The sequence below is a fragment of the Myxocyprinus asiaticus genome, chromosome 30 (assembly GCF_019703515.2).
Source record: "Myxocyprinus asiaticus isolate MX2 ecotype Aquarium Trade chromosome 30, UBuf_Myxa_2, whole genome shotgun sequence".
In the NCBI taxonomy this organism is placed as follows: domain Eukaryota; kingdom Metazoa; phylum Chordata; class Actinopteri; order Cypriniformes; family Catostomidae; genus Myxocyprinus; species Myxocyprinus asiaticus.
In genome coordinates this window covers 9,033,245-9,058,915 of record NC_059373.1, presented here as the reverse complement: position 1 = coordinate 9,058,915, position 25,671 = coordinate 9,033,245, and the positions used below count along the sequence as shown (strand labels likewise).

The following is a 25,671-nucleotide window of genomic DNA, read 5'->3' as shown; positions in this document are numbered from 1 at the left end:
AATTGATTCAATGGTTTCATGCTTGTAGCAGCCAATAGTTTACTGTACAAATTGAAATTGTGGTCAGCACTGACAATGTTTATTCTATGCCTACTGTACTTTGGCAAGCTTCTGCCAAGTGAGAGATGAATTTTGTAGAGCTTGACTGGGCACTCAGCCTTTGAAATCAACAACATTTTTTTTTTAAATCCTCCCTTTTAAAAGTTGGAAAGCCTATTTATTTATGCATGATTCAATTGTTATATTGCATTTTATTATTTGCATTTAGCATAGTTTTTTAACCTGTTGTCTGTGATCAGAACAGACTTGCAACCCACCAGTTGCTGCTTTAGATGTAGGAGGTTGGGGACAAATAAAGGGTCATCTGGTTCATGCAGTATCCATGAGTTATAAATGGACACATGAACCAGTTTCCATGTTAATGCTCAGTGCATTAACACACACATACAGTACACACATACAGATGTCCTACTGCTAGAGTGCTTTTGAATGCCTAGGGCAGTATTGTTACATATTGTTATTTTTGTTTTGTTATGTGTTTTAGTAGAAAGGGATATGGCCATTGAGCCAAGCTGTGAATCCAGTTCCCAGAATGCTGTGTGCTCAGATGACCTGTCCTGTGGTACTGTTGTGACTTTGTGTATTTGTTGTATGTTTGGTCATTTTAGATGCATCTAAATAAAAATGTATAAATAAAAGTATTTGTATGAATGAAAGCAAAAAATAGAGATAATTAACAATTCTTTGTTCTCTGCCAATCCCTGGTCACATTGAGAGCTTAGAGCGCAACAGTGCCTGTTCACTTTTTCTGCCGTCTTGGTTTCAGAAGTATTTTTCCCATTCAAATCCCATTCTTTTTCTTATTTTTTATTTTGTCTCCCCTTTTCTCCAAAATTTGGAATGCTCAATTCCCAATGCGCTCTAAGTCCTCGTGGTGGCATAGTGCCTCAATCCAGGTGGCAGAGGACGAATCTCAATTGCCTCCACATCTGAGACCGCCAATCTGCTCATCTTATCACATGGCATGTGGAGGCCCATGCTATTCTCCGCGGCATCCACGCACAACTCACCACGTGCCCCAGCGAGAGCGAGAACCACACATTATAGCGACCACGAGGAGGTTAACCCAACGTGACTCTACCCTCCCTAGCAACTGTGCCAATTTGGTTGCTTAGGAGATCTGGCTGGAGTCACTCAGCACACCCTGGATTCGAACTCGCGACTCCAGGCGTGGTAGCCGGTGGCAATACTCAATGAGCTACCCAGGCCCCTCCCCCCATTCATTTTTACAATTGGGTTTTAGAAAAATCTTTTTAAAAAAGTGTTCTAAGCCATGAACCAAACCAATCGGCTCCAAGGTGAATACAACATTGTAAACTTTGATTTTAAGCAAAAAAGTATTTGAAATTCAGATAAAAAGACAAAGTAACATGACTGTACTTAATGACTTTACTAAGGGAATGAACTACAATCCCATGAAGCACTGCAAATGGTGCAATCAAATCATTAACAAATCAATTAACAACCTTTGATCTTACAATAGCTCACCATTTAAAGGTTTGGATTGTCAAAAATCAGTTTGTCAGTGGAGAACACAAGTGATTTTTATTTCAGAAACCCAACTGCACTCTAGCTGGCTTAATGGTCATCCTTTATTTAAGAGAACATCTCAGATGATGATTATCCATATTGAAATAGGAAATAACCATAGGGAAGTGTGAAAGCATACAAATCAAGCAAAACAGTTTAACACGGTAAGACTTGTTAATGTCTTGCAAAGTTGAGTATAAGTTTATAAAGCCAATTATTCACTCACCAATGTCATGCATTTTTGGTCTGACAGTGTAGTCAGGAGGGCTTAGGTTCGAGTCATCATCTGCATTAGAGACTGTAGCAAATAAAACACAACTGAAGTACATAATATACAGTGTCATTTAAGCCACACCTAAAAAGTTTGAATTTCATTGCATTAAATAATACAATATCAGATTAAAAGGCATCTTTAACCAAATAATGCTAGAGATTTTCTCAGAACTAACTTCGGATTTCTGAGCCATTTTTGCAATTATTTTTTTATCCAACTGGTCCCAAGTGGATGTATTAATAGTGGATGTATGAAGTGCCTCAAGTTCACACAGGTGGCCATCATATTAACTATGGACACATTTCACTAAATTTGACAACTAAAAAGGATCCAATTGCTATTTTGTCATAATCTTGAACAGTATATCTTGGTATATAACAGTAAACTGTATAACAGTGTATCAGTTTATAGTTTTATAATTCAATAAACTTCTATTTGTAATTTAATTTGCTAGAAAATTGTGCTTGTGCTATCTTTCTAAACAAAAAATAAAATAAAAAAATTGCCACTTGGTTCCATGTTTTGTTATCTAATGACATTCATACATTTTTAAGTGTGGCTTAAGTGTTTTCACTGCAAAAACATTGTTTCAAAATTCAAAATTCAAGTTGTATTATTGTTCCTTATTTATATACATATTTATTTCATGTTTATTTACATATTCATTTCACTGGTTACAAATCTTTGGGATAATGAGGCATGCAAGCACAAAGCCACAACAACAAGCTCACATACTGTATAACTGGGAATTATTAGTGATTCGTGCTGGGAGAGGGCTAAAGTTGTGTTCACAAGAGTTTTAATGACAAAGAAAGGGAGAGAGAGAGAGAGAGAGAGAGAGTGAAAATAGGAACAAACAGAAAGAGAGAAGGGGATGACATGACCTCTTGACACATGGCTCTGATCAGTGGCCACAGAACATGTTAGTGCATTACATTTTAAAAATAGTTTCCAGATACACATTCAAACATGTTCACATCTCAATAAAAAACAGTCATGATCTCTTATTGTGGTTTGTATGTTTTTATGTGTGTGTGGTCGTGAAACTATATGAAGATGCTCACCTGTAGAACAGCAGACAAACACCCGCAGTCTTAAACAGCTGTGTCCGTGGTGATGGATTGGTGTGGCTGCACAATAACACATGAGAGTACAAACATTAACCTACTGCCTCCTCCTGGACAGTGAGGTGTACTGACATCCCTTTCTAAATCTATAGTATGGCTACTGTTTGTTCAGAATAGCATACTACCATACAAATCTACAACTCTCACTAACCCTTAGAATTATGTGGGCTGCAACTGTACCTTTAAGACTTCTATATGTAAATGATCTCTGTTATGATTGCCTAATCTAATCTAATATGTTAAATAAGTTACAACCTTGGCAGGATGCTTAGCATTGAGAAAGAAAGGGTATGTCTGTATAGTGCATCTTTTCAAAATCAAGGAAAGGTTTTCCATGATATGGGCCCTTTAAGATATCTAAGGCTCCTTTTGCTCAGATAAACGAGCACTAAATAAATAATGCTAATCAAAAAAGATATGGTAAATACATAAATCAATCCACTCCACAAATTAAACATATGGTCTGTAATTGATAAAACCTTGATCTCCCTTGAGCTAAGGCATAGAAAAAGCTTTCTATTCTTAGGTTGGAAAACCTACAGCAGGACTCGACATTAAGCACTGTCATGTGTTTATCCTCCAGACAAGTAAATTGGTCATTCACTTGTCCGAGCAAAAAAGTTACTGTCACTGTCACTGCATCTTCTTTTTTTTCGCTCCATACAATAAAAGTGAATTGAGACTGAAACTAACATTCTCCCTAACATCTACTTTTGAGTTCCACAGAATAGAAAGTCATCAGGTTTAGAACAAAATGAAGGCAAGTAATTATGAGAGAGTTTTTGTTAACACTTTACAATAAGGTTCCATTCATTAACATTAGATAATGCATTAGCTATCATGAGCTAACGATGAACAATATTTGACAGCATTTATCAGTCTTAGTCAATGTTAGTTACTAAAAAAAAAAATGCAATTGTTCATTAATTCATAGTGCATGAACTAATGTTAACATATACAGCATTTTATTTTAATGTATGAAAATGTATTAATGTACTGTATGTTGGAATTAACATTAACAAAGATAATACATTTGATAAAAGTGGTGTTTATTGTTAGATCATGTTAACTGATGTAGTTAACTAACATTAACAAATTGAAACTATTGTAAAGGGTTACCAAATTTTCATTTTTGGTTAAATCATCTCTTTGAGAGTACAAGTCAATTCTCACCAGTTGCATTAAAAACGGCTGTTTAATATTGACAAAATGCATTGAAAATGTTAACAGATAAAATCCTGAGAGAACTTTGCTGCTAAATCAGCTATGATGTATATTCAAAACAAATATGTATATTAAAGATAGATAATGTTTTCATTTTATGTAATTTATTAATGTTATAGTATTAATATTATTATAATGTTTATTGTTATATACTTATTAAAATTGACTGATTCACATGGCAGAGAAAAAACCTCAGATACATACATTAGACAGAACTCTAGTAAGATGAGAGATGTAATGGGTGCATAAGTCTGTTTTAAGCATTTCTATTCACTCTATAGATGGTATTATTACACAAAGCATTTTTACAATTTCTGCCTTTCTTGCTGTATTAGCTATGAGGTAGCACCACGATGTGACGAGACAAAATTAGATCTCTCCAACGTTGCACGCTTGTGATGAACACTGCTTTGTTGATTATAACAACAAGATGGCGACGAGTATGGCTGCTGCGTTGCGAGCTCCAACACTCCATTGTAGTGTTTTGTTTGTTTTGTTTACAATTCTTATGTTTTTTGTATTGGATGTTGTCTGTCTTATTGTCTACGACAGACAAACACTTTTGGACAATGGTTCAGCAATTACACACCGTAAACCAGACTTCAAATTCCTCAGTGCCGACCCACTGTTTACAAACACACCAGCGGAGCCCTTTGTCTGGGCTGCCCGGCCGCGGAAACGCAGGAGGAAATGGGGAAATAGAGCCGGCGTTCTCATCAGAGTAAGACGTCACGCAAATCGACCCCGCTACCCAGTATTCTACTGGCAAATGTTCAGTCTCTGGATAACAAGCTCTGCGAGCTGAAAGCGCGGATCTCTTTCCGACGAGGGACTGCTGCATTATCTGCCTAACAGAAACTTGGATGTCTGCTGAGATTCCAGATTCAGCCATTGAACCCGCGGGGTTCTATGTGCACCGAGCAGACAGAGCGAAAGACCTCTCAGGTAAAAGCAGAGGTGGTGGTGTATGTTTTATGATCAACAAATCCTGGTGTGATAAGAGGAACGTACATTCTATCAAGTCTTTCTGCTCTCCTGATCTGGAATTTCTCATGCTTCTGTGTCGACCATTCTGGCTACCGAGGGAATTCACAGCGTTCATAATCACAGCTGTGTACATCCCGACACAAGCCGACACAGACCAGGCACTCAAGGAACTGTATGGGATTATAAGCAAGCAGGAAACCGCGCACCCTGAGGCCGCATTCATTGTGACCGGGGACTTTAATAAATCCAGTTTCAAATCAGTCGCACCAAAATACCACCAACACATTAGTTTTAACACACGAGGGGACCGGGTTTTGGACCATTGCTACTCTCCCTTCTGGGACGGCTACAAATCCCTCCCCTGCCTACCATTTGGCAAATCGGACCACTCTTCCATTCTGCTTCTGCCCGCTTACAGGCAGAAACTGAAACAGGAAGCACCCACCCTCAGAACGATCCAGTGCTGGTCGGACCAGTCAAACTCTACGCTACAAGACAGTTTTGATCACGCGGACTGGGAGATGTTCCAGTCCGCCTCTGATGACGACATCGAGCTTTACGCTGATAGCGTAACGCGTTTCATCAGAAAGCGCGTAGAGGACGTCGTTCCAACCAGAACAATACGGATCTATCCGAACCAGAAACCTTGGATTAATAGCAATGTTCGTGTGGCACTTGGTGCGCGGACCTCCGCTTTTAATTCTGGGAACACGGAGGAGCATAAACAAGCCAGTTATGCCCTCCGAAAATCAGATCAGCAAAACGTCGGTACAGGAACAAGATTGAAGGACAGTTTAACACCACCAACTCTAGAAGCATGTGGCAATGAATTAACATCATCACGGACTTTAAAGGGAATAAAAACTCCGCCGTGAACACCGCTGCCTCTCTCCCGGATGAGCTAAATCATTTTTATGCTCATTTTGATGGAAATAACTCCGCCCTCACAGAGAGAGCTCTCGCGGCCGAAGCTACAGAGGTTAGTTCACTCTCCGTCTCTGTAGCGGATGTAACTCGATCCTTCCGACGGGTGAATATCCGCAAAGCCGTGGGTCCAGACGGCATTCCGGGCCACGTCATCAGAGTGTGCGCGAACCAACTGGCTGGTGTTTTTACGGACATTTTCAACCTTTCCCTCTCTTTGTCTGTAGTCCCCACTACAAAGTCTTTGTCTGTCCCTGTTCCAAAGCAATCCAAAATAACTTGCTTAAATGACTTGTGTCCTGTTGCTCTAACCCCTATCATCAGCAAATGCTTTGAGAGACTAATCAGAGATTATATATGCTCTGTGCTGCCTCCCTCACTAGACCCATTGCAGTTTGCTTACCGCAACAACCACTCCACTGATGATGCCATTGCATCTACAATACACACTGCTCTCTCCCACCTGGAAAAAAGGAACACTTATGTGAGAATGTTGTTTGTAGACTACAGCTCAGCATTCAACACCATAGTGCCCTCCAAGCTTGATGAGAAACTCCGGGCTCTGGGCTTAAACAGCTCGCTGTGCAGCTGGATCCTGGACTTCCTGTCAAGCAGATGCCAGGTGGTTAGAATAGGCAGCAACATCTCCTCATCACTGACCCTCAACACTGGACACTCAACACTGGAGCCCCACAGGGCTGTGTTCTCAGCCCACTCCTGTATTCCCTGTACACACATGACTGTGTGGCAACACACAGCTCCAATGCCATCATTAAGTTTGCTGATGATACGACGGTGGTAAGTCTGATCACTGACAATGATGAAACAGCCTACAGAGAGGAGGTGCACACTCTGACACACTGGTGTCAGGAGCACAACCTCTCCCTCAAAGCTAGTAAGACAAAGGAGCTTGTGGTGGACTTCAGGAGAAGAGATAGAGAACACAGTCCCATCACCATCAGTGGAGCACCACCAGTGGAGAGAGTCAGCAGCTCCAAATTCCTGGGTGTCCACATAACTGAGGAACTCACATGGTCCATCCACACTGAAGTCGTTGTGAAGAAGGCTCATCAGCGCCTCTTCTTCCTGAGACGGCTGAGGAAGTTTGGAATGAACCACCACATCCTCACACGGTTCTACACCAGCACTGTAGAGAGCATCCTTACTGGCTGCATCTCCGCCTGGTACGGCAATAGCACCGCCCACAATCGCAAAGCACTGCAAAGGGTGGTGCGAACTGCCAGACTCATCATCGGAGGTGAGCTTCCCTCCCTCCAGGACATATATACCAGGTGGTGTGTGAAAAAAGCTCGGAGGATCATCAGAGACTCCAGCCACCTGAGCCATGGGCTGTTCTCACTGCTACCATCAGGCAGGCGGTATCGCAGCATCAGGACCCGCACCAGCCGACTTCATGACAGCTTCTTCCCTCAAGCAATCAGACTTTTGAACTCTTGATCTCCCACGATCAAAATACATCAGCACTGCACTTTATTACTCTTACTCTTATATCTCACACCGGACTGTCAAAAATTATATTATTATTAAATTATATTCTCTCTTAACAACACACTGACAACTTACTATCAACCGACAGCCTGAATGTCAATACAGTACAAAACAACCTACTGTACATTCTATATATACTATATATATTTTTTTATTGTATACTGTGTATTCTATATTGTGTGTATTGTATACTGTACATTGTATGTTATTATTTGTATGTTGTGTTATGTGTAATTATGTGTATATTAGATTTTAAATTGTGTTGTAAATCTGATGTTTATTGTAAATTGGTATATGTCTCATCACTGTCACGGCTACTATGTTGCTCGGAACTGCACCCAAGAATTTCACACACTATTGCACTTGTGTATATGGTTGTGTGACAATAAAAGTGATTTTGATTTTGATTTGATAAATAGGAGCAATAGTTGTATCGCATCGTTTGCTTACAGAGATGTGGTACAACACCATTCGCTTGTCCAGTTAACAGGTTTATACCCATTTATATATGTAAAATCTAAAGTTCAGTAAATATGCGCTTCCCCATTGCGCGCGCTCACAAGCTGCTGAAAGTTGCACGAGTGAAAGCAAGAGGGAGAGAGGACGACGCAAAAGAAGGAATTCCCTGCATTTTGAAAGTGAAACATGTGGGAATGATTAAAATTGTGCTCAATCCCCGCAATCCCACGCCACTGAGCTAATATTCGTTACTGAGGTTTTAATTAGGCTACTTGTCCAGTCAGGCAAGCAAAATTCTCTTTAACTTGCCATTTCAAAATTCCACTTGTCCCGAATAAATGGACATGCGTTAATGTCGAGCCCCATACAGGCAGCATTTTCATAGAAATGTTTGAGTGTGATATCATTTCTCAAGGCCATTTGTTGTTGTATAATCACTAATAGCCTGCCAGATGTAGCTATTACAGATTGCACTAATAAAACAAAATGAAGAAGACAGATTAGGTGAGACATGCATCAGAAAATTATCATTAGCAATGCTCTATTAACACTCTTTATAGCCTGTATTAAATAAAAAGGCATTTTCAATTAAGAAGGGTTCTCTCTAATTGGTACTGATTGACCCAAATGCCAGGAAGATTGAGGACCAGTGGCCCTCTGTAATGTCCGTATCCCGATAACAAGCTCCTTTGTCTGGCAAAGCTGTCACGATTTCACCTACAAGGCATATTTGAGAGCAAACGGATTGCTCGGAGAGATGCATTTGAGCCTTTAGGGGTGTCTCTTATTCTTCAACACAAGTGAATTGGAAACATGAAGCCCAACTGTGATAAAATTTACCGCTAACCTTAAAACTATCAATTCATAACAACAAAACCTTTTATAAACGATTACAGTGGCCACAAATTCTCTTCACAAGTTTTTCTTGTGTTAACTACATATGTATTTGCTTAACTGTAACCCTGCTCACATTGGTGCCAATGCAGAAAGTTCTTGCTCCTACTGTATATTCTCTCAACAGGATCTCAAAAAAACTATTGAATCCAAAGGAAGGGCCATGATTGGCTCAGTTTCCACACTATGAAAGGGAACATCCTGCCAAGGAACTTCTGCTAACAATGCACCCTTGAAAAAAGCACTAAACCTCCATCTGCTCACCAGCATGTGCACCGGTAATAACCTTTTCTGTCTGGAGAGTCTAGGCAAAGTATGCCTACAGCAAACTGGCAAAAAAAAAAAAAATAATAATTACAGGAATATTCCAGATTAAATGTGATATATGTAGTTTTTCCAGTGTTAAAATACAGTACTTTTTCCCATTCTAGCTTACTTCAAGCACACTTCAGTTTTCCGCATGACAATACATCTAACACACAGTGCGTATGATTCAAATTTGGTCATCAGCATAGTACGCATGGACTGTCCAGGTCTAGTTTTTCTATACACATGAGTGGCATCTTTGCGTGTCATCGCTCATTCGAGTGCCGTAGACTGTGCTAAAAGAGAACCACAAAGCAGTCGTAGGGCCCTATTGTAAAAGCACTTTTCCTTAAGCGTAGCGCTTAGCGATACATCATACATGCAAAGTCAGGGGGCATGGCCATGAAGTTTTTATATTTTCTTGCAAGTCTAGGCGCAAGTGGATTAGTGAAATCAACTGGGCTGGCGAAATCAAGTGGGCTGGGTCAAGTTCAATTGAATTCTGAGGTTCTTGTCCAGATATTGCACCGTCTGAATCTTATTATATATTCCATTCCCTGTCAAGCAATGTCGAAATAAATTAAGCAGCTTATTCATACAAATTTGGTAGTGTAAACGGGCTGAATGTAATGCTTTAGAATAATAGAAATATGGACCATTTGTGTCTTACTTTCTTTTCTATTTCGCAAAAATAGAGCGTGCAGTGTGCATGTGTTGAACAAGTCCGTATGGGCTCAACCGTGTATAAACGAATGTGTAAACTAGCAATAAGTGTGGCTCTGTGTCGCTAACAAAACATTTCTCTGTTTGTCTGAAAATCCCGACCAACCCGACACAGCAACATTGGCTCAACCAATGCATGAGTTTGGGGTGGGACTATCTGTTAGTTCAACCAATGGCAAACGGATGGTGTGTTTGAAATCTGTTTGAAGACAACGTTTATTTTCACAATTTCATTCGGTGGGGCTAGTGTCGCAGAAATGACATACTTCATCTTTATGAACTATCGATGGCATCTGTTGCGCAGAAAAATATTTAGACTCTTCCCTAAGTTTGTAAAAACAAACCAAAACCATATTGACAGAAATCCAATTTCTTTGTGAAATAAATGTTTGTACGTTATTATTTTTCCATTGTAACTGTTAACATGTTTATGTGTATGTTGTTTGAGTTTTGCGATGTCAAAACCTGTGAGTTTGAAGCACTGTAAACAAAAACTTATGAATAATAACAATAACTAACTGTAACAAACAAAAACAATGCAATAAAGCGAATGTAATAATGATGATTTGATTATATCAGAATGAACTTTGCCAATATCATATACTTACATATATAATAGTACTCATGACCCACGTTGAATTCGTAGCCTAGCGAGAAAGCGCTGTAACGCTGGAATTTCTCAGAGAATTTAATTGGTGCATGGGGGGCGTGCGGTCGGTTACACTCCCAGCGTTTGAAGCCCATCTGTGGATCGCAGGTGCGGTAGCCTCGGTAACTGACCATGTAGAGAATGTATTGCTCGGCCACGCCACGCTCCAGCACCCCCCGTTGGCTCTGGTTATAATGTGGACAGTAGATGTCAAGGTAGTCGTTAACGTTGACCTGAACGGTGTAGCCTTCTCTCCGCAAACTGGAAAGAGAGAAACAGAAAGAGGAAGGAAAAAAGGTTACTTTCTTTTTGTGATTTAAGTGGCAACAATCTAAAGTACTTTAGCTTTATTTAATGAATACTGTGCAGGATAGACTGTATACTGCCTACTATTTAAATAAATAGTAAGTAAAACAATAAGCATTATTCCACGATGAATGTTTCAAATAGTAGCATGCTACATTGTCATCACATGACTTATCACATTGCATATTACATTCAACGAGGGCCGTCCAGTTATTATCTCAGAAATAAAACTGTTCATTTAGAATTTTTACCCAGTGTTGTGAAGAAATGTCTTACTGTAAGTTTGATCAAAGAAATTAGTCAAGAAATTATGACTCATTATTTCAGATGCTGAAAACCATGACTAAAATTACTTCCAGTTCAATTATTTCACTGAATATTTAAGGTCAAGTCAAGCTGCATACTGTACACAGTATATATACTAAAGTTTACACTGCAGCAATAGTAAGAGTAGTATGTTTGTATGCTGTAAGGGGTGGACTTAGCACTAGGCAAAGATAGGCAACTGCCTAAGGCCCCCAAAAGCTAAGGGCCCCTTAAAAATACAAATACTATTTATTATTATTATTAATTAAGGGATAATGTATTGTACAATGACATGTATTGTTTTTTATTGCTAAATAATGCCCAACTGTGTGATCAGGACTTGTATCACCTTGAAGAGGTTTATTTTGTGATAGCAACCGGCTGACTGTACATTATCCCGCTTATTTCACACTTCTAACTAAATAAGTAAATACATGGACATAAAATATTGATTTGAGTTGAAAGTATGTAATTATTTCTGAAGAAATAAATCACTGAACAGTTAAAATCCTCCTCTGGTTTGCGTCGGAGTTCTGTTGGTGTTTAATTTGTCATTAACGAATGTCTGACTGCTCATTATGCATCTTATTACAAGACTAATTGACAAATAAATTAATAAATGCATATGAAACATTAATTTGAGTTTAAATTATTTTATTAGCTTACTTGCAGAGGTTACACAGTGATCCCTAGAAGCAGGAAAGATGGCTTGCAATACCCGGATGTGCGGTCTGATATGTGGATAATACGGCTGTTACTGAGAAATATCAAACCACTAGATGGCGCCATTGACCAATCAGAACTGAGTATTCCAGAGAGCCGTGTATTCAAACTAAATAACATGCTGAAATTTTAAATATCGCTATCATAACACTGATATGATTAATTGTTGCTAATTTCAGCACCGTCAATGCAAGCAACCCCACTTCCCCCTCAGATCAGGCTGTAAACTGAATGCTCAGGGAAAATCAAGGTAAATGTGTGCAGTTGAAGAGGGCCCAATTCCTGTATTTTGCTTAAGGCCCCAAAATCACTAAATCCGTCCCTGTATGCTATTCCAAACATAGTCTGAGTTTGGTATGGCATACTACCCATACTATACTTACTACTTCTGCCATATCTATATTTGGCAGAAATCCTAAAAGTAGAATAATAGTATGCCATAATGAACTCAGAAAGAGTCATTGGCATTTCTGGTGGCCAGCCTGTGTAAATGACAGATAGAAAAAGTGAAGAGAGTGACAGAGAAAAGAGAAAGAGCATGATTTATCTCATTGACCTTTACAAAATCCATAAGTCCTCCTTGAACGGAAAAACAGTTACATTTCGATCCTTTGTCACGGCACATTAAAACGGATCATTTTTCATTCTTAATCTGTGTAATGCACTCATCAAACAACAGGGAGCAGTGTTTCATTTCACGCTGGCCCTTCTTATTTGGATCTCCTTGTCTTGCATGAACTCACACAGAAAAATAACATGTTAATACACATACTTGTGCACTTCTAGGTCAGGCCCCATAGGAGATTATTATTCAATTACAAAACGAGGATCAGAAATGTTGCCCAATCCTTCTCCATTCCTCTCCACACATCCACCGTTAAACCTGTTTTCCTCGATTTCTGTCTCTCTTCACCTCCTTTTCTTTCTTGCACACTTTCTTTACTACTACATGCACTGTTGTATTTTTCTACTTTCCATAATACGCATTACACAGTAAAGTGCTGTTTTCAGCCCTAATAACTTTGTTACATAGTCAACATTTCCAAAAGGAATGTGTACAGGATTCCAATTGGAATTTCAGTCATAGTCATCAACAAATTGTGAAGGATTTTAATGGAAATTTTCTACAGGATACCAACATAAAACAAAAACTAGATCTTTTAAAATGCATCGTTTCTAGTAGAACCATTACAATTTCCATTAGGATAAAATGCCCCTGTTGAATATCACAATGAATTTAAAGAGAATCATGCACAATTTTAAAACTTCTATAGCGTTCCCTTTGATTTCGTGCAGCTATCCAGAATTAAGATATTCCAAAATCTAGTTATTGAAAAGATAACAGAATATTTAATAGGACCTTAAACATCCTGGAGGTATTGCATTTTATCCTGTTGCATCATGTTCATTCTTAGGCTTTGTTTCCACTGCATACAAATATGATTTGGTTGTCAAATCTGATCTGTCCACACTGTCATTTTATAAGTGGCAAAATCTTACCCATTTCTTCAGACAGTATAGTCAATATCTGTTGCGAAAGTAATGATGTAAGCATCAGTAACGTCATACACAATGTGAATGACATTACTTATACAATACAAAGTGTCCTAAATGACAGAAAAACTACTTGAAATTGGATGCAACCATTCAGATTTAGACGCATTCATTTCAAATCATGGATGTGGTTTGGTTCAGGATGGTAAACACTGGATTTCATATGGTGATTTGTTGTTCAGACTACAAAACTAACCGGATTTGAGTCAGATGTACCAACAAAATCAGATTTTTTTCTGCCTGTATGAACAAAGCTTTAGCGGATTCTTATTTGATCCTACAGTATTAAGATCCTTTAGGATTGGTTCCAGATTATGATAAAAAATTCAAATAGGAATCCTGAACACATTCCCTTAGGATTTTTGACTAGAGTTTCTTATTCCTAAATATCTTTTCTCGCTGTATCTGCTGTTTTTCTCTTTTTTCTACATTTTTTCCTCTTTTTTAATCAGTGCCTTTCTTAGCCTTTTATCATTAGACAACAGATGGCAATCACATCCTTGATTAGGGCTCTCTCTCTCTCTCTCTCTCTCTCTCTCTCTCTCTCTCTAGCTCTCACAAATATACACAAACAGACTGAATGAACAATTTTTGTCATGCAGTGTGTTCTGGGGATGGATGCTTCAAAGCAGCTACAGGTGCATCTCAATAAATTAGAATGTCGTGGAAAAGTTCATTTATTTCAGTAATTCAAATCAAATTGTGAAACTCGTGTATTAAATAAATTCAATGCACACAGACTGAAGTAGTTTAAGTCTTTGGTTCTTTTAATTGTGATGATTTTGGCTCACATTTAACAAAAACCCACCAATTCACTATCTCAAAAAATTAGAATACATCATAAGACCAATAAAAAAAACATTTTTAGTGAATTGTTGGCCTTCTGGAAAGTATGTTCATTTACTGTATATGTACTCAATACTTGGTAGGGGCTCCTTTTGCTTTAATTACTGCCTCAATTCGGCGTGGCATGGAGGTGATCAGTTTGTGGCACTGCTGAGGTGGTATGGAAGCCCAGGTTTCTTTGACAGTGGCCTTCAGCTCATCTGCATTTTTTGGTCTCTTGTTTCTCATTTTCCTCTTGACAATACCCCATAGATTCTCTATGGGGTTCAGGTCTGGTGAGTTTACTGGCCAGTCAAGCACACCAACACCATGGTCATTTAACCAACTTTTGGTGCTTTTGGCAGTGTGGGCAGGTGCCAAATCCTGCTGGAAAATGAAATCAGCATCTTTAAAAAGCTGGTCAGCAGAAGGAAGCATGAAGTGCTCCAAAATTTCTTGGTAAATAGGTGCAGTGACTTTGGTTTTCAAAAAACACAATGGACCAACACCAGCAGATGACATTGCACCCCAAATCATCACAGACTGTGGAAACTTAACAGTGGACTTCAAGCAATTTGGGCTATGAGCTTCTCCACCCTTCCTCCAGACTCTAGGACCTTGGTTTCCAAATAAAATACAAAACTTGCTCTCATCTGAAAAGAGGACTTTGGACCACTGGGCAACAGTCCAGTTCTTCTTCTCTTTAGCCCAGGTAAGACGCCTCTGACGTTGTCTGTGGTTCAGGAGTGGCTTCACAAGAGGAATACGACAACTGTAGCCAAATTCCTTGACATGTCTGTGTGTGGTGGCTCTTGATGCCTTGACCCCAGCCTCAGTCCATTCCTTGTGAAGTTCACCCAAATTCTTGAATCGATTTTGCTTGACAATCATAAGGCTGCGGTTCTCTCGGTTGGTTGTGCATCTTTTTCTTCCACACTTTTTCCTTCCAGTCAATTTTCTGTTAACATGCTTGGATACAGCACTCTGTGAACAGCCAGCTTCTTTGGCAATGAATGTTTGTGGCTTACCCTCCTTGTGAAGGGTGTCAATGATTGTCTTCTGGACAACTGTCAGATCAGCAGTCTTCCCCATGATTGTGTAGCCTAGTGAACCAAACTGAGAGACCATTTTGAAGGCTCAGGAAACCTTTGCAGGTGTTTTGAGTTGATTAGCTGATTGGCATGTCACCATATTCTAATTTGTTGAGATAGTGAATTGGTGGGTTTTTGTTAAATGTGAGCCAAAATCATCACAATTAAAAGAATAAAAGACTTAAACTACTTCAGTCTGTGTGCATTGAATTTATTTAATACACGAGTTTCACAATTTGAGTTGAATTACTGAAATAAATGAACTTTTCCACGACATTCTAATTTATTGAGATGCACCTGTATAGTCAATATCTGTTGCGAAGGTAATGATGTAAGCATCAGTAACGTCATACACAATGTTAATGACATTACTTATACAATACAAAGTGTCCTAAATGACAGAAAAACTACTTGAAATTGGATGCAACCATTCAGATTTAGACGCATTCATTTCAAAACATGGATGTGGTTTGGTTCAGGATGGTAAACACTGGATTTCATATGGTGATTTGTTGTTCAGACTACAAAACTAACCGGATTTGAGTCAGATGTACCAACAAAATCAGATTTTTTTCTGCCTGTCTGAACAAAGCTTTAGCGGATTCTTATTTGATCCTACAGTATTAAGATCCTTTAGGATTGGTTCCAGATTATGATAAAAATTTCAAATAGGAATCCTGAACACATTCCCTTAGGATTTTTGACTAGAGTTTCTTATTCCTAAATATCTTTTCTCGCTGTATCTGCTGTTTTTCTCTTTTTTCTACATTTTTTCCTCTTTTTTAATCAGTGCCTTTCTTAGCCTTTTATCATTAGACAACAGATGGCAATCACATCCTTGATTAGGGCTCTCTCTCTCTCTCTCTCTCTCTCTCTTTCTCTCTCTCTCTCTCTCTCTCTCTCTCTCTCTAGCTCTCGCAAATATACACAAACAGACTGAATGAACAATTTTTGTCATGCAGTGTGTTCTGGGGATGGATGCTTCAAAGCAGCTATATTTAGGGACATTGAGAAGGAACAGCCGAGGAGAGAAGGGGAAAGAGATAAAGGGAGAAGATGAAAGAGTGTGGAGAGATGAAATGAGAGAGCAGAAAACAAAGGTTGAGAAAACTACGTAGAGACAGAAGCTGACACAGTGGGTGTAAATGACAAACTATTGAAGATGATGTTAATGTGTGGGTTTGTGTGTGTGTGTGTGTGTGTGTGTGTGTGTGTGTGCGGACTGAATTAGGCCCTGTTTACACCTGGTATTAATATGCATTTTGGGTGATCCGATCACAAGTGGACAGGCGAGACACATCACTGTTTACACCTGGTCATAATATGCGTCTCTTTTGACCACTCATTTCATCTGTCTCTGATTTCATGATGACATACATCAATCATTACGTCAGTGTGTATGCATTATAAAAACGTGCAAAAAAAAAGTAAAGACAAAGAAAGTGCGAAAGAGTCTGTGTGCCATTTCTCCTTATTATACTTTAAGCACAAACGAGACAACAAAATTCTTATTTATTTATTTATTTTAGTGTAGTACCTGTATTAACTGAGCTTCAGGTGTGTGTGCTTCTGATCTGTGTCAGTTCATTATGATATCAAACACACTGAAGATGTTCCATGACGTGTATATGTAAGAGTACAGTATACATATAGTGCTGTACGTGCTTTTAAAAATGTTCAGAACGGATGGTTATTTCCTTCCAAAAGTACTCATAACTGGCAATGTAAACTCTTGTTTTAGCATAGCGGCTGATTGAAGGTGAGTAGGCATAGCTTCACTGCTGTTCAAACACATTCAAGTGGATGAGCATTTACACTGCCGTGTGTGCAGTTTGGTCGTGTTTTGGACCACATTTAACCACCTTTGAATGTGGATGAAGTGAACAAATCTCAAAAAGTTTTGGAACTCATTCACACCTGACTTTAACGTAAAACCATTTCAAATGGATCACCTAAAGCTGGTGGCACACTAGCTGATTTTTCCAGTTATTTTCAGGTGTGAGCTTCATTTACATAATCACCATCCAGGTGGTGGGAGACGAAGCGCGAATTAGCATCTGCCAGCAGAAAGTCATTAAACCCTTGACCGTCGGCTTCAAAAATGAAAAAAAAAAACAAAAGTTCTGTTGCCGAGGTGGGCTCTTGTGTTCTCTTCAAGTGACCAATGAGCTTCTTCTTTTACTGAAGAACTTTTGAGATGTCAAGCTGATCTGAATGTTTTCATGTGTGATCACACTCCTCATATCCTCACAAACGCTGATTGCAGTCCATAGTGATTCTGTCACCAAGCGTATTTCTCCTACACTAAAATGGCAAATGAAATCAGAAAGTGCAGACACTACAGTCTGATTTTATTAAACGTTATTTCTTTACTCACTGAAAGCTGCATATGGACATATGCGTTCTACGACAAGCCTCGAGGAGATAAATACACAATCACACACTTTTACAAGGTAAAGTTACACCATGAATCACATTCTGAATCACTCTATTACAATTGTTTATGGTCACACAGTGCTCCTGTTGTTATTTCAGCGAGCTCCACATGACAGGGAATCAGAGAGAGAGAGAGTTGCAGTGAGTTGGTATGTTTGTCAACCCTCCAACATTCTTAACCGGCAAGTGTGTCAATTTTGGAAAAAAAATGATCTTATAATTTTCTCAGCCTCATGCCATCCCAGATGTGTATGACTTTCTTTCTTCTGCAGAACACAAATGAAGATTTTTTAGAAGAATATCTCAGCTCTGAAGGTCCATTCAAAGCAAGTGAATGGTGGCCAGAATTTTGAATCTCCAAAAATCACATAAGTCAGCATAAAAGTAATCCATAAAACTCCAGTGGTTAAATCCATCTCTTCAGGAGCAATATGATTTGTGTGGGTAAGAAACAGATTAAAAAAAAAGTCCTTTTTACCATAAATTTCCACTTTCACTTTTACATTCTTCTTATTTTGTTTTTTGGCAATTCACATTCTATGTGCATATCGCCACCTACTGGTCGGGGCTTGTCAAAGGTGGACATTTAAAGAAAAAAAGGACTTAAATATTGATCTTTTTCTCACACACCTATTATATTGCTTCTGAAGACATGGATTAACACTGGAGTCTTATGGATTACTTTTATGCTGCCTTCGTGTCCTTTCTGGACCTTCTGAGTTCTGGCCACCATTCACTTGTGTTGTGAGGACCTACAGAACTAAAATATTATTTAAAAAATCTCTGTTCTGCAGAAGAAAGAAAGTCATACCTATCTGGGATGGCATGAGGGTGAGTAAATGATGAGATAATTTGAATTTTTGGGTGAATTAACCCTTTAACATGCTTTTTTGGTGATCTATCGCTATCAGATCGCACTTGACCTCATTAAATGACAGGGGTAAATGCACCCCAGACGCATTGTGATGAGATCGACACTCACGTAAAAACAGGCTTTACTCGCACGTTTCAGATGAAAAGCATATTTAGCACGTACAAAGCGCTACGAGATGAATGTCATTACCTTTGCTATAGCGACCTGAAACATAATGTAGCTTTGGCGGCCGCCAAAAAATGTTAAATGAAGGAAAAACCCTGTTTTTAAAAAATGTTCAGTTACCACTGCGTCTCATGTAATATGTGAGTAGTGTTTTCCATTTTGCACAGGTAACTCTGATGAGATCTCTATCCAATCACAGTGGAGATGCATTTGACTGCAAGGTGTAAATACAATCCAGCTAAAGAATATCCAGAATCTATCCAGATATGAAACAGATGTTAATGCAACGTGTAAATAGAAGCCTTTGTGTAATCCCTGCAACCAAAAGAGAACACACTTTATAATGTGGGTGTGTTTCCGAACAAGTACAGTATGCTACAGTATCATTATGCCTCACATATGAGTGCATGTTTGTGCACTTCGCTGTACAAGTTCTTTAGGTGAAGTGTTATGCAACAATATGCCTGCCCCATGACACCAATAGACATGAGAGAGAGAGAGAGAGAGAGAGAGAGAGAGAGAGATGGAGCACTCCCAAGGGACGAGCACATGTATTGAAGTGTGAAAATGGAGTAATGGTTTTTCCCTCTTCCTCTCTTTTCTCACTTCCCCATTCTGCTGTCTCATCATCATTCTCTTTTCAGGAGGAAGGAAACCCTTGTTAGTAAGAAGACAGAGAGAAAGAGAGTGGTAAGACAGAAATAAAAGTGAGGAGAGGTCCACAAAAGCATTGTATCCTGCTAATAATCATCTGAGGAGGACATAATAAAACGTCTCCAATATCACCAAATACGGTACACATTTTACCCACTATACCCAAAGAGACACATTACAGATATTTTGCAGTGTTTTTTGATTTGTGGTTGTGCTGCTCAGAAGTAGATCTGTCTGTTATGAGTGACTCAGAGCTCTCTCAAAGGACAAAAATGACTATATGATTAGTCTGACAATTTTGTTGGCAGTCAGACAGACGGCTGGTGAATCTTTGGTGTTAATTATGCTTTTGTTTTCGCTCCAGTGTTGCTCTTTCTGTAGATACGAATTCAGTACTTTTAGCCTGCTAAATTTGACATTTCTTTATTTTACGTACATTATCTCTTTTTAATATATCAATAATTTTATTTTTGGCACTTTAACGTCTTTAATTTAGCTATCCTTCCACTATTATTATGAAAAAGTCACGTTTCAAGCAATGTGCAGATGATTTATTTTATTTTATTTTTTTGTTTAAAGCTCTGCAAAAGGTGCGACTCAATAAGACTTCCCAAATTTAGATGTGAATGGGTGATTTTTTTTATTTGTATTTTTTTTTATTAAATTTTTGTTGTTGTTTCCAACACAGATAAAAATAAATTTAACCACAAGATTATGGAATCAACTTATAACCCTTTATATATATAAATGTGTCTCCCTCCATTACCCCTCACTAGGACCATTCCAAATGAGACAAATAACTGCCCCATTTTCTGCCATAAATTGCCAGGTTCCCCAGCTGTCTGGAAGTCATCTCCTCAAAAGCTGCCACTTTACCCAACTCGGTGCACCATTCACGAAATGATGGTGCATCAGCTGACTTCCATCCCCTAAGGATTAGCTGTCTGCCAATCATCACTCTGGTTAGGACCAAGCTTTTTATGTATTTATCTCCCACCTTCAAGACCCCTCCATCACCCAAAATATACAGTCTGGGGCAAAATGAAAACTGAGTGTCCACACACAAAGCACTGGACCCTCAACCAAAATTCCTGAATCTTAACACAACCCTAAAAAACATGGATTGTGTCCCCATCTTCTGACTGGCATCACCAGCAGGTGGGTGAGTCTTTAAGACCAAGCCTATACGTGAATGGGTGATTTATAAACAATAACCTTGCAATTTTAAATAGAGCAAAGATGCAATTAATTTCTTTTGGAAATTGCATTCAAAATCTACTTGGGGAGGAAATGTACTAGTTTGAATGGGCAGGATGCTTTTGTGTCCAGATATCCACATCAAACTGTTTTGTTTAGTCTGTGGCAGGCTCTGCATGTCAATAGAGCATCTGGTACTGGAACAAAAGTCACATTTATTTTTCCCAAAATGGAAGAGATTTGTAACGATAACTTGTAAACATTTAAAGAGACCTACCGTGAGATCCAAGGTTTTGAATCAATGGTACTGTATGTTTCTGTTGAAGCCATCACTCCACATTATTTCAATTGTTTTTTTTTATTTTTTATTTTTTTTTTTATTTTAAATCACATTTAATAGTGAAATTTATGCTGAATAACTTCACTACCCATGATCCAGTAAAACAAGATCCAGCAATCAGAGAATTCAGGGAAATAAACCGTGTCTGCAGCAACTGCTTAAGCTGGCGCCACACTAGCAGACTCCAAACAACTAGATTTTGGCCAAGGGTGTCACACATTCAGACTGTTTTGCTGAGATCACGCTCTCTTCAGTCGGAGGTATGACACACTTGACGATTAAGAATGGTGAAGGGGTGACAAACATACAGACTCTCCGCAACTCTCTCTCTCTGATTCCCTGTCACGTGGAGCTCACTGATATAACAACAGGAGTACTGTGTGAGCATTAACAATTGTAATAGAGTAATTTAGGAAGCGATTCATGGAGTAACTTTACCTTGTGAAAGTGTGTGATTGCAAATTTATCCCCTCAAGGCTTGCCATAGAACCACACATGCAGAGTAAAGAAATTATGTTCAACTGTTGTTCCACCTCTTTTTGATTTCACTAGTTATTTAGTGTAGGAGAAAAATGCAGGAACAATGCTTGGTGACAGAATCACTTTAGATTTCAATCAGCGTTTGTGATGATATGCAGCTGAGTGCAATGAAAACTTTCAGATCAGCTTGACGTCTTGTCAGTTCTTCAGTAAGAAGAAGCTCATTGGTCACTTGAAGAAAACTCAAGAGTCCGCCTCGGCAACAGAGCGATTTTTTTCAAGCAAGCCTGATGTGCTTTTTCATATTTTGAATCCCAACAGTCAAGGGATTAACTACCTCTAGCTGGCAGACGCTAATGCGTGCTCTGTCTCTCACCCACTGGAAAAATCGGTTAGTGTGGTGCCGGCTTTACTCCCATGATGCACTGTGAATCACGCAATGGAGTCGTTCTCACTATACCCTCAAACTACTTATAAATTTGTAAATAACTTAACATTTTGCAATACATTTATAACTTATTGTTTATATACTTAAAATCAACAACTTTAAATCAGTGATTTTATATATTTTTCCATAATTTTTTATTTGATTACATCATTCACAATGCTCATTGAAGATGATTAGTACACAGTCTTGTACCTTTTTGTCTGATTTTCAAATACTTTTATGCTTCAAATCAAAGTTTGTAATGGTGCTTTTCACCTTGGAGCTGGTTGGTTTGGTTCATGGCTTAGATCTCTTTGTTTTCCATCCCTTTGGAAAAAATGAATGGGAAAAATACTTCTGGAACCAAGATGGCTGAAAAAGTGGGTGGGCACTGTTGTGCTCTATACAGTCATACACTTTTATTTATCTGGTAAAAACAGCACATAACTGTTTCTGAGCTTTAAACACTGCAGAAATGGTATCTGACGCAGTCTTGGCTGGCTATTACTGTGATGGATTCCTTGTAAATGGTTATAGCTCTAACACAGAAAATTCACTCCCTGGGGCAATCCACAAATATTCACATGGCTGCATACAGAGGCAGCGTGAGAGAGAAAGTGAGAAATGGGGTGGGGGGCAAGATTCAAGAGTATCTACCATACATAATCTAAAGAACCCAAAACCAACATCTATTACATCTGCGGTAATAGCTGAAATTTGAGAATTGAGATCCTTTGGCTAAGAATGTTATCGTGATGGAGCCAAATACAGTTGTTCAAATTTGCTTTTAAGAGCACCTAAATGTACCTTTGAAACACTTTCAAAATAATCCTTTTTTACCTTCTTTGCAAAGCTCCACTCTAACAGGTTAAAGGATGTCTGTGGCAACCATCTAGATCCACATACCTATACAGTGTGCAAAAGACATACCTTTAAAGAACTAAAATTGAGGCCTATACAAGTGCTCATATTGCCCACTTCAGTAATAAGTGAATGAGTACAGTTTCCAAACAATACCGCCCACTCCACATGCTTGAAGTGTATGAGAGAAAACAAATATGACCTTTTCATGCTTGTTTACGTAGACATCAGCTCTCATATCTAATCTCTCAACACGTTTCTTTATGAAAAAAAAAAAAGCAGAATAGCTTTTCACAGAAGGCATGGACGAAGAAACATCCTTTCTCTCTTCTTCAATCTTCATTCCTCTTAGACGTCTGCGTGCTCTAAGAAGCCTTTTCACTATTCTGTAGCCTATTTCACTTCATATCTACAGTTGATTCTGTATATCGTATTTATTTTTAAATGGGATGTAAAGGATTCTTCATCAGAGGACATATTTTCATTCAACATTTTCAATAAAGAATGATAATCTTGTACTGTATGAGAACATTGTGAAAATAGTTCTATCTTGCCTTTTTTCTTAGTTCTCCAGACAGACATTTATATGGTTATATTTGATAGACATTATGAAATTATCTCATTATTTGTGCTTGATATACAGTATGTACAGTACGTTTGTCTCTTGAACTGAAGTCTTTAAAAACATTAGCATATTATAAGTTTGTTGTTAAGATAAAAAGTTACATTAACATAAACAGTGGAGCCCAAACATTTGAGACTACTAACCTTCATCTTGCATTTTTCTAAATTTAATACAGTTTGCTATTACAAATGATCTCATCAGCGTAACAAGTTGAGTGAAAAGTTGAAAAAAAAAAAAAAAAAAAAAGAACCTGGCACAAGTTTCCACAAGTTTTTGCAAAGCCTGATGATCCATATTATAAAGCATGATTTAGGAATGTTCCAAACAGAAATTTGTGTGCTTCACTGGAAGCAAGATATGTAACATCTTGCACAAAGGAGTTAAAATGGTCAATGTCACAATTTGCTTATTTGATCTATGACCTAGAATTAATGCAGAATCTGAAATATGTCTTATGCATTTTACATCATCATATATATACATATATATATATATATATATATATTTCAAAACATTACTAAATTAAATTTGATTTTGAGTCCCACGTAATAAACAAAACATGCCATTCGACATCTGTAAACAATCATATACATACAAATCAATATAGGCTAATATACATTTTTGTAGACTGGAGATGCCATTATGTGAGCAATTACATGCTAATCAATTGTATCAAACATTTATGAGTTTATAAATTATTTATGTGTGAAAGATCCCTCACTCCCAGCACAGCCTGTACAGTACGGCGTTCATACACAGCAATCTCCAAGTGCTTTATTTGGCAGACAAATTACAGTAGAGCCACTTGTGTCTGTTCAAAGTACCAAGAGTGAGCAGCGCTGTCTTTGAAGAGAACAGTGGTGGGAGCCGCTACTCTCTTCGGAAAGTCTGACACACTGAGGTGTGAGCATTCACTCTACGCTCCCCTTTTAGAGTGAGACAGAAGGAAAAAGAGAAAGAGACTCCCTCTGTCATATGTAAAAAATTAAGCAATACCATGATGCCGACCTCCAGACTCAAACAATGTAAGTGCCAAAGTCACAGCTGGAGTTTACAAGGGTAAATCTTACAAAATAAATCAAGAACATGCCAGGTAATTTTGCACCTCAAAATCAGAAGGAAGAAATAATAAACTCAAAAATGTAGCATTAAAGACTATTTGGATTATTTTGTGTTATTATCAGCACATTTGTGTTGTGATATAACCACCCCCTGCAATTCTCATTACCGTAATATATATATATATACAGTACTGCGCAAAAGTTTTAGGCACTTGGGAAAAATGTTGCATAGTCAGGATGTCTTCAAAAATAATGAAATAAATAGTTTTAATTGATCAGTTAACGTCATACAAAGTCCAGTATACATAAAAAAGCTAAATCAATATTTGGTGTGACCACCTTTGCCTTCAAAACAGCACCAATTCTCCTAGGTACACCTGGACACAGTTTTTCTTGGTTGTTGGCAGATAGGATGTTCCAAGCTTCTTGGAGAATTCACCACAGTTCTTCTATCTATTTAGGTTGTCTCAATTGCTTCTGTCTCTTCTTGTAATCCCAGACTGACTCAACATTCAGTGGGGGGCTCTGTAGGGACCATGCCATCTGTTGCAGGGCTCCCTGTTATTCTATTCTATTCTATTTGCAAAAGAAATGTTTGGGAGTCTAAAATGCTTATTCCCTATTGACACACTTAAGCTGAAAATATAAATAACCATCTTAAGTCAAATGTTTTTGTGAAGCATCTTATGTGCCTAAGACTTTTGCACAGTACTGTATATATATATATATATATATATATATATATATATATATATATATATATATATATATATACATACACACACACACACACACACACACACACACACACACACACACACACACACATACAGTATACTGTATGATAGAGGTAGACTGATATATAGGTTTTACCAGTTTTACCGATTAATCTGTGCCAGTAGTTTCTTTTAGAAACTGTCGTTATCAGCAAAAAACCATGATGATATTTGCCAATAGTTTTATCATTTAATAATTTCAAAATAAGAGTCCCTGTGTATTTCAGGTTTGCTTATACTTTAAGTCCTGCGTTATGCACCAAATCTGAAATTTTTTCTGGTTATTTAGAGGATTTTGGTTGAA

General features: G+C 38.2%; 1 protein-coding gene across 1 annotated transcript in view; it reads right to left on the bottom strand.

Annotated features, from left to right (window-relative positions):
* LOC127421015 (ephrin-A3-like) overlaps positions 1–25,671 on the bottom strand; it is a 188,314-nt gene that overhangs the window by 5,000 nt on the left and 157,643 nt on the right. The window contains exons 2-4 of the mRNA XM_051663727.1: positions 10,626–10,927; positions 2,929–2,994; positions 1,817–1,888 (exon numbers count right to left, since the gene is read on the bottom strand). Coding sequence (XP_051519687.1) covers positions 1,817–1,888; positions 2,929–2,994; positions 10,626–10,927 — 440 coding nt within the window. The remainder of the gene's footprint in view (positions 1–1,816; positions 1,889–2,928; positions 2,995–10,625; positions 10,928–25,671) is intronic.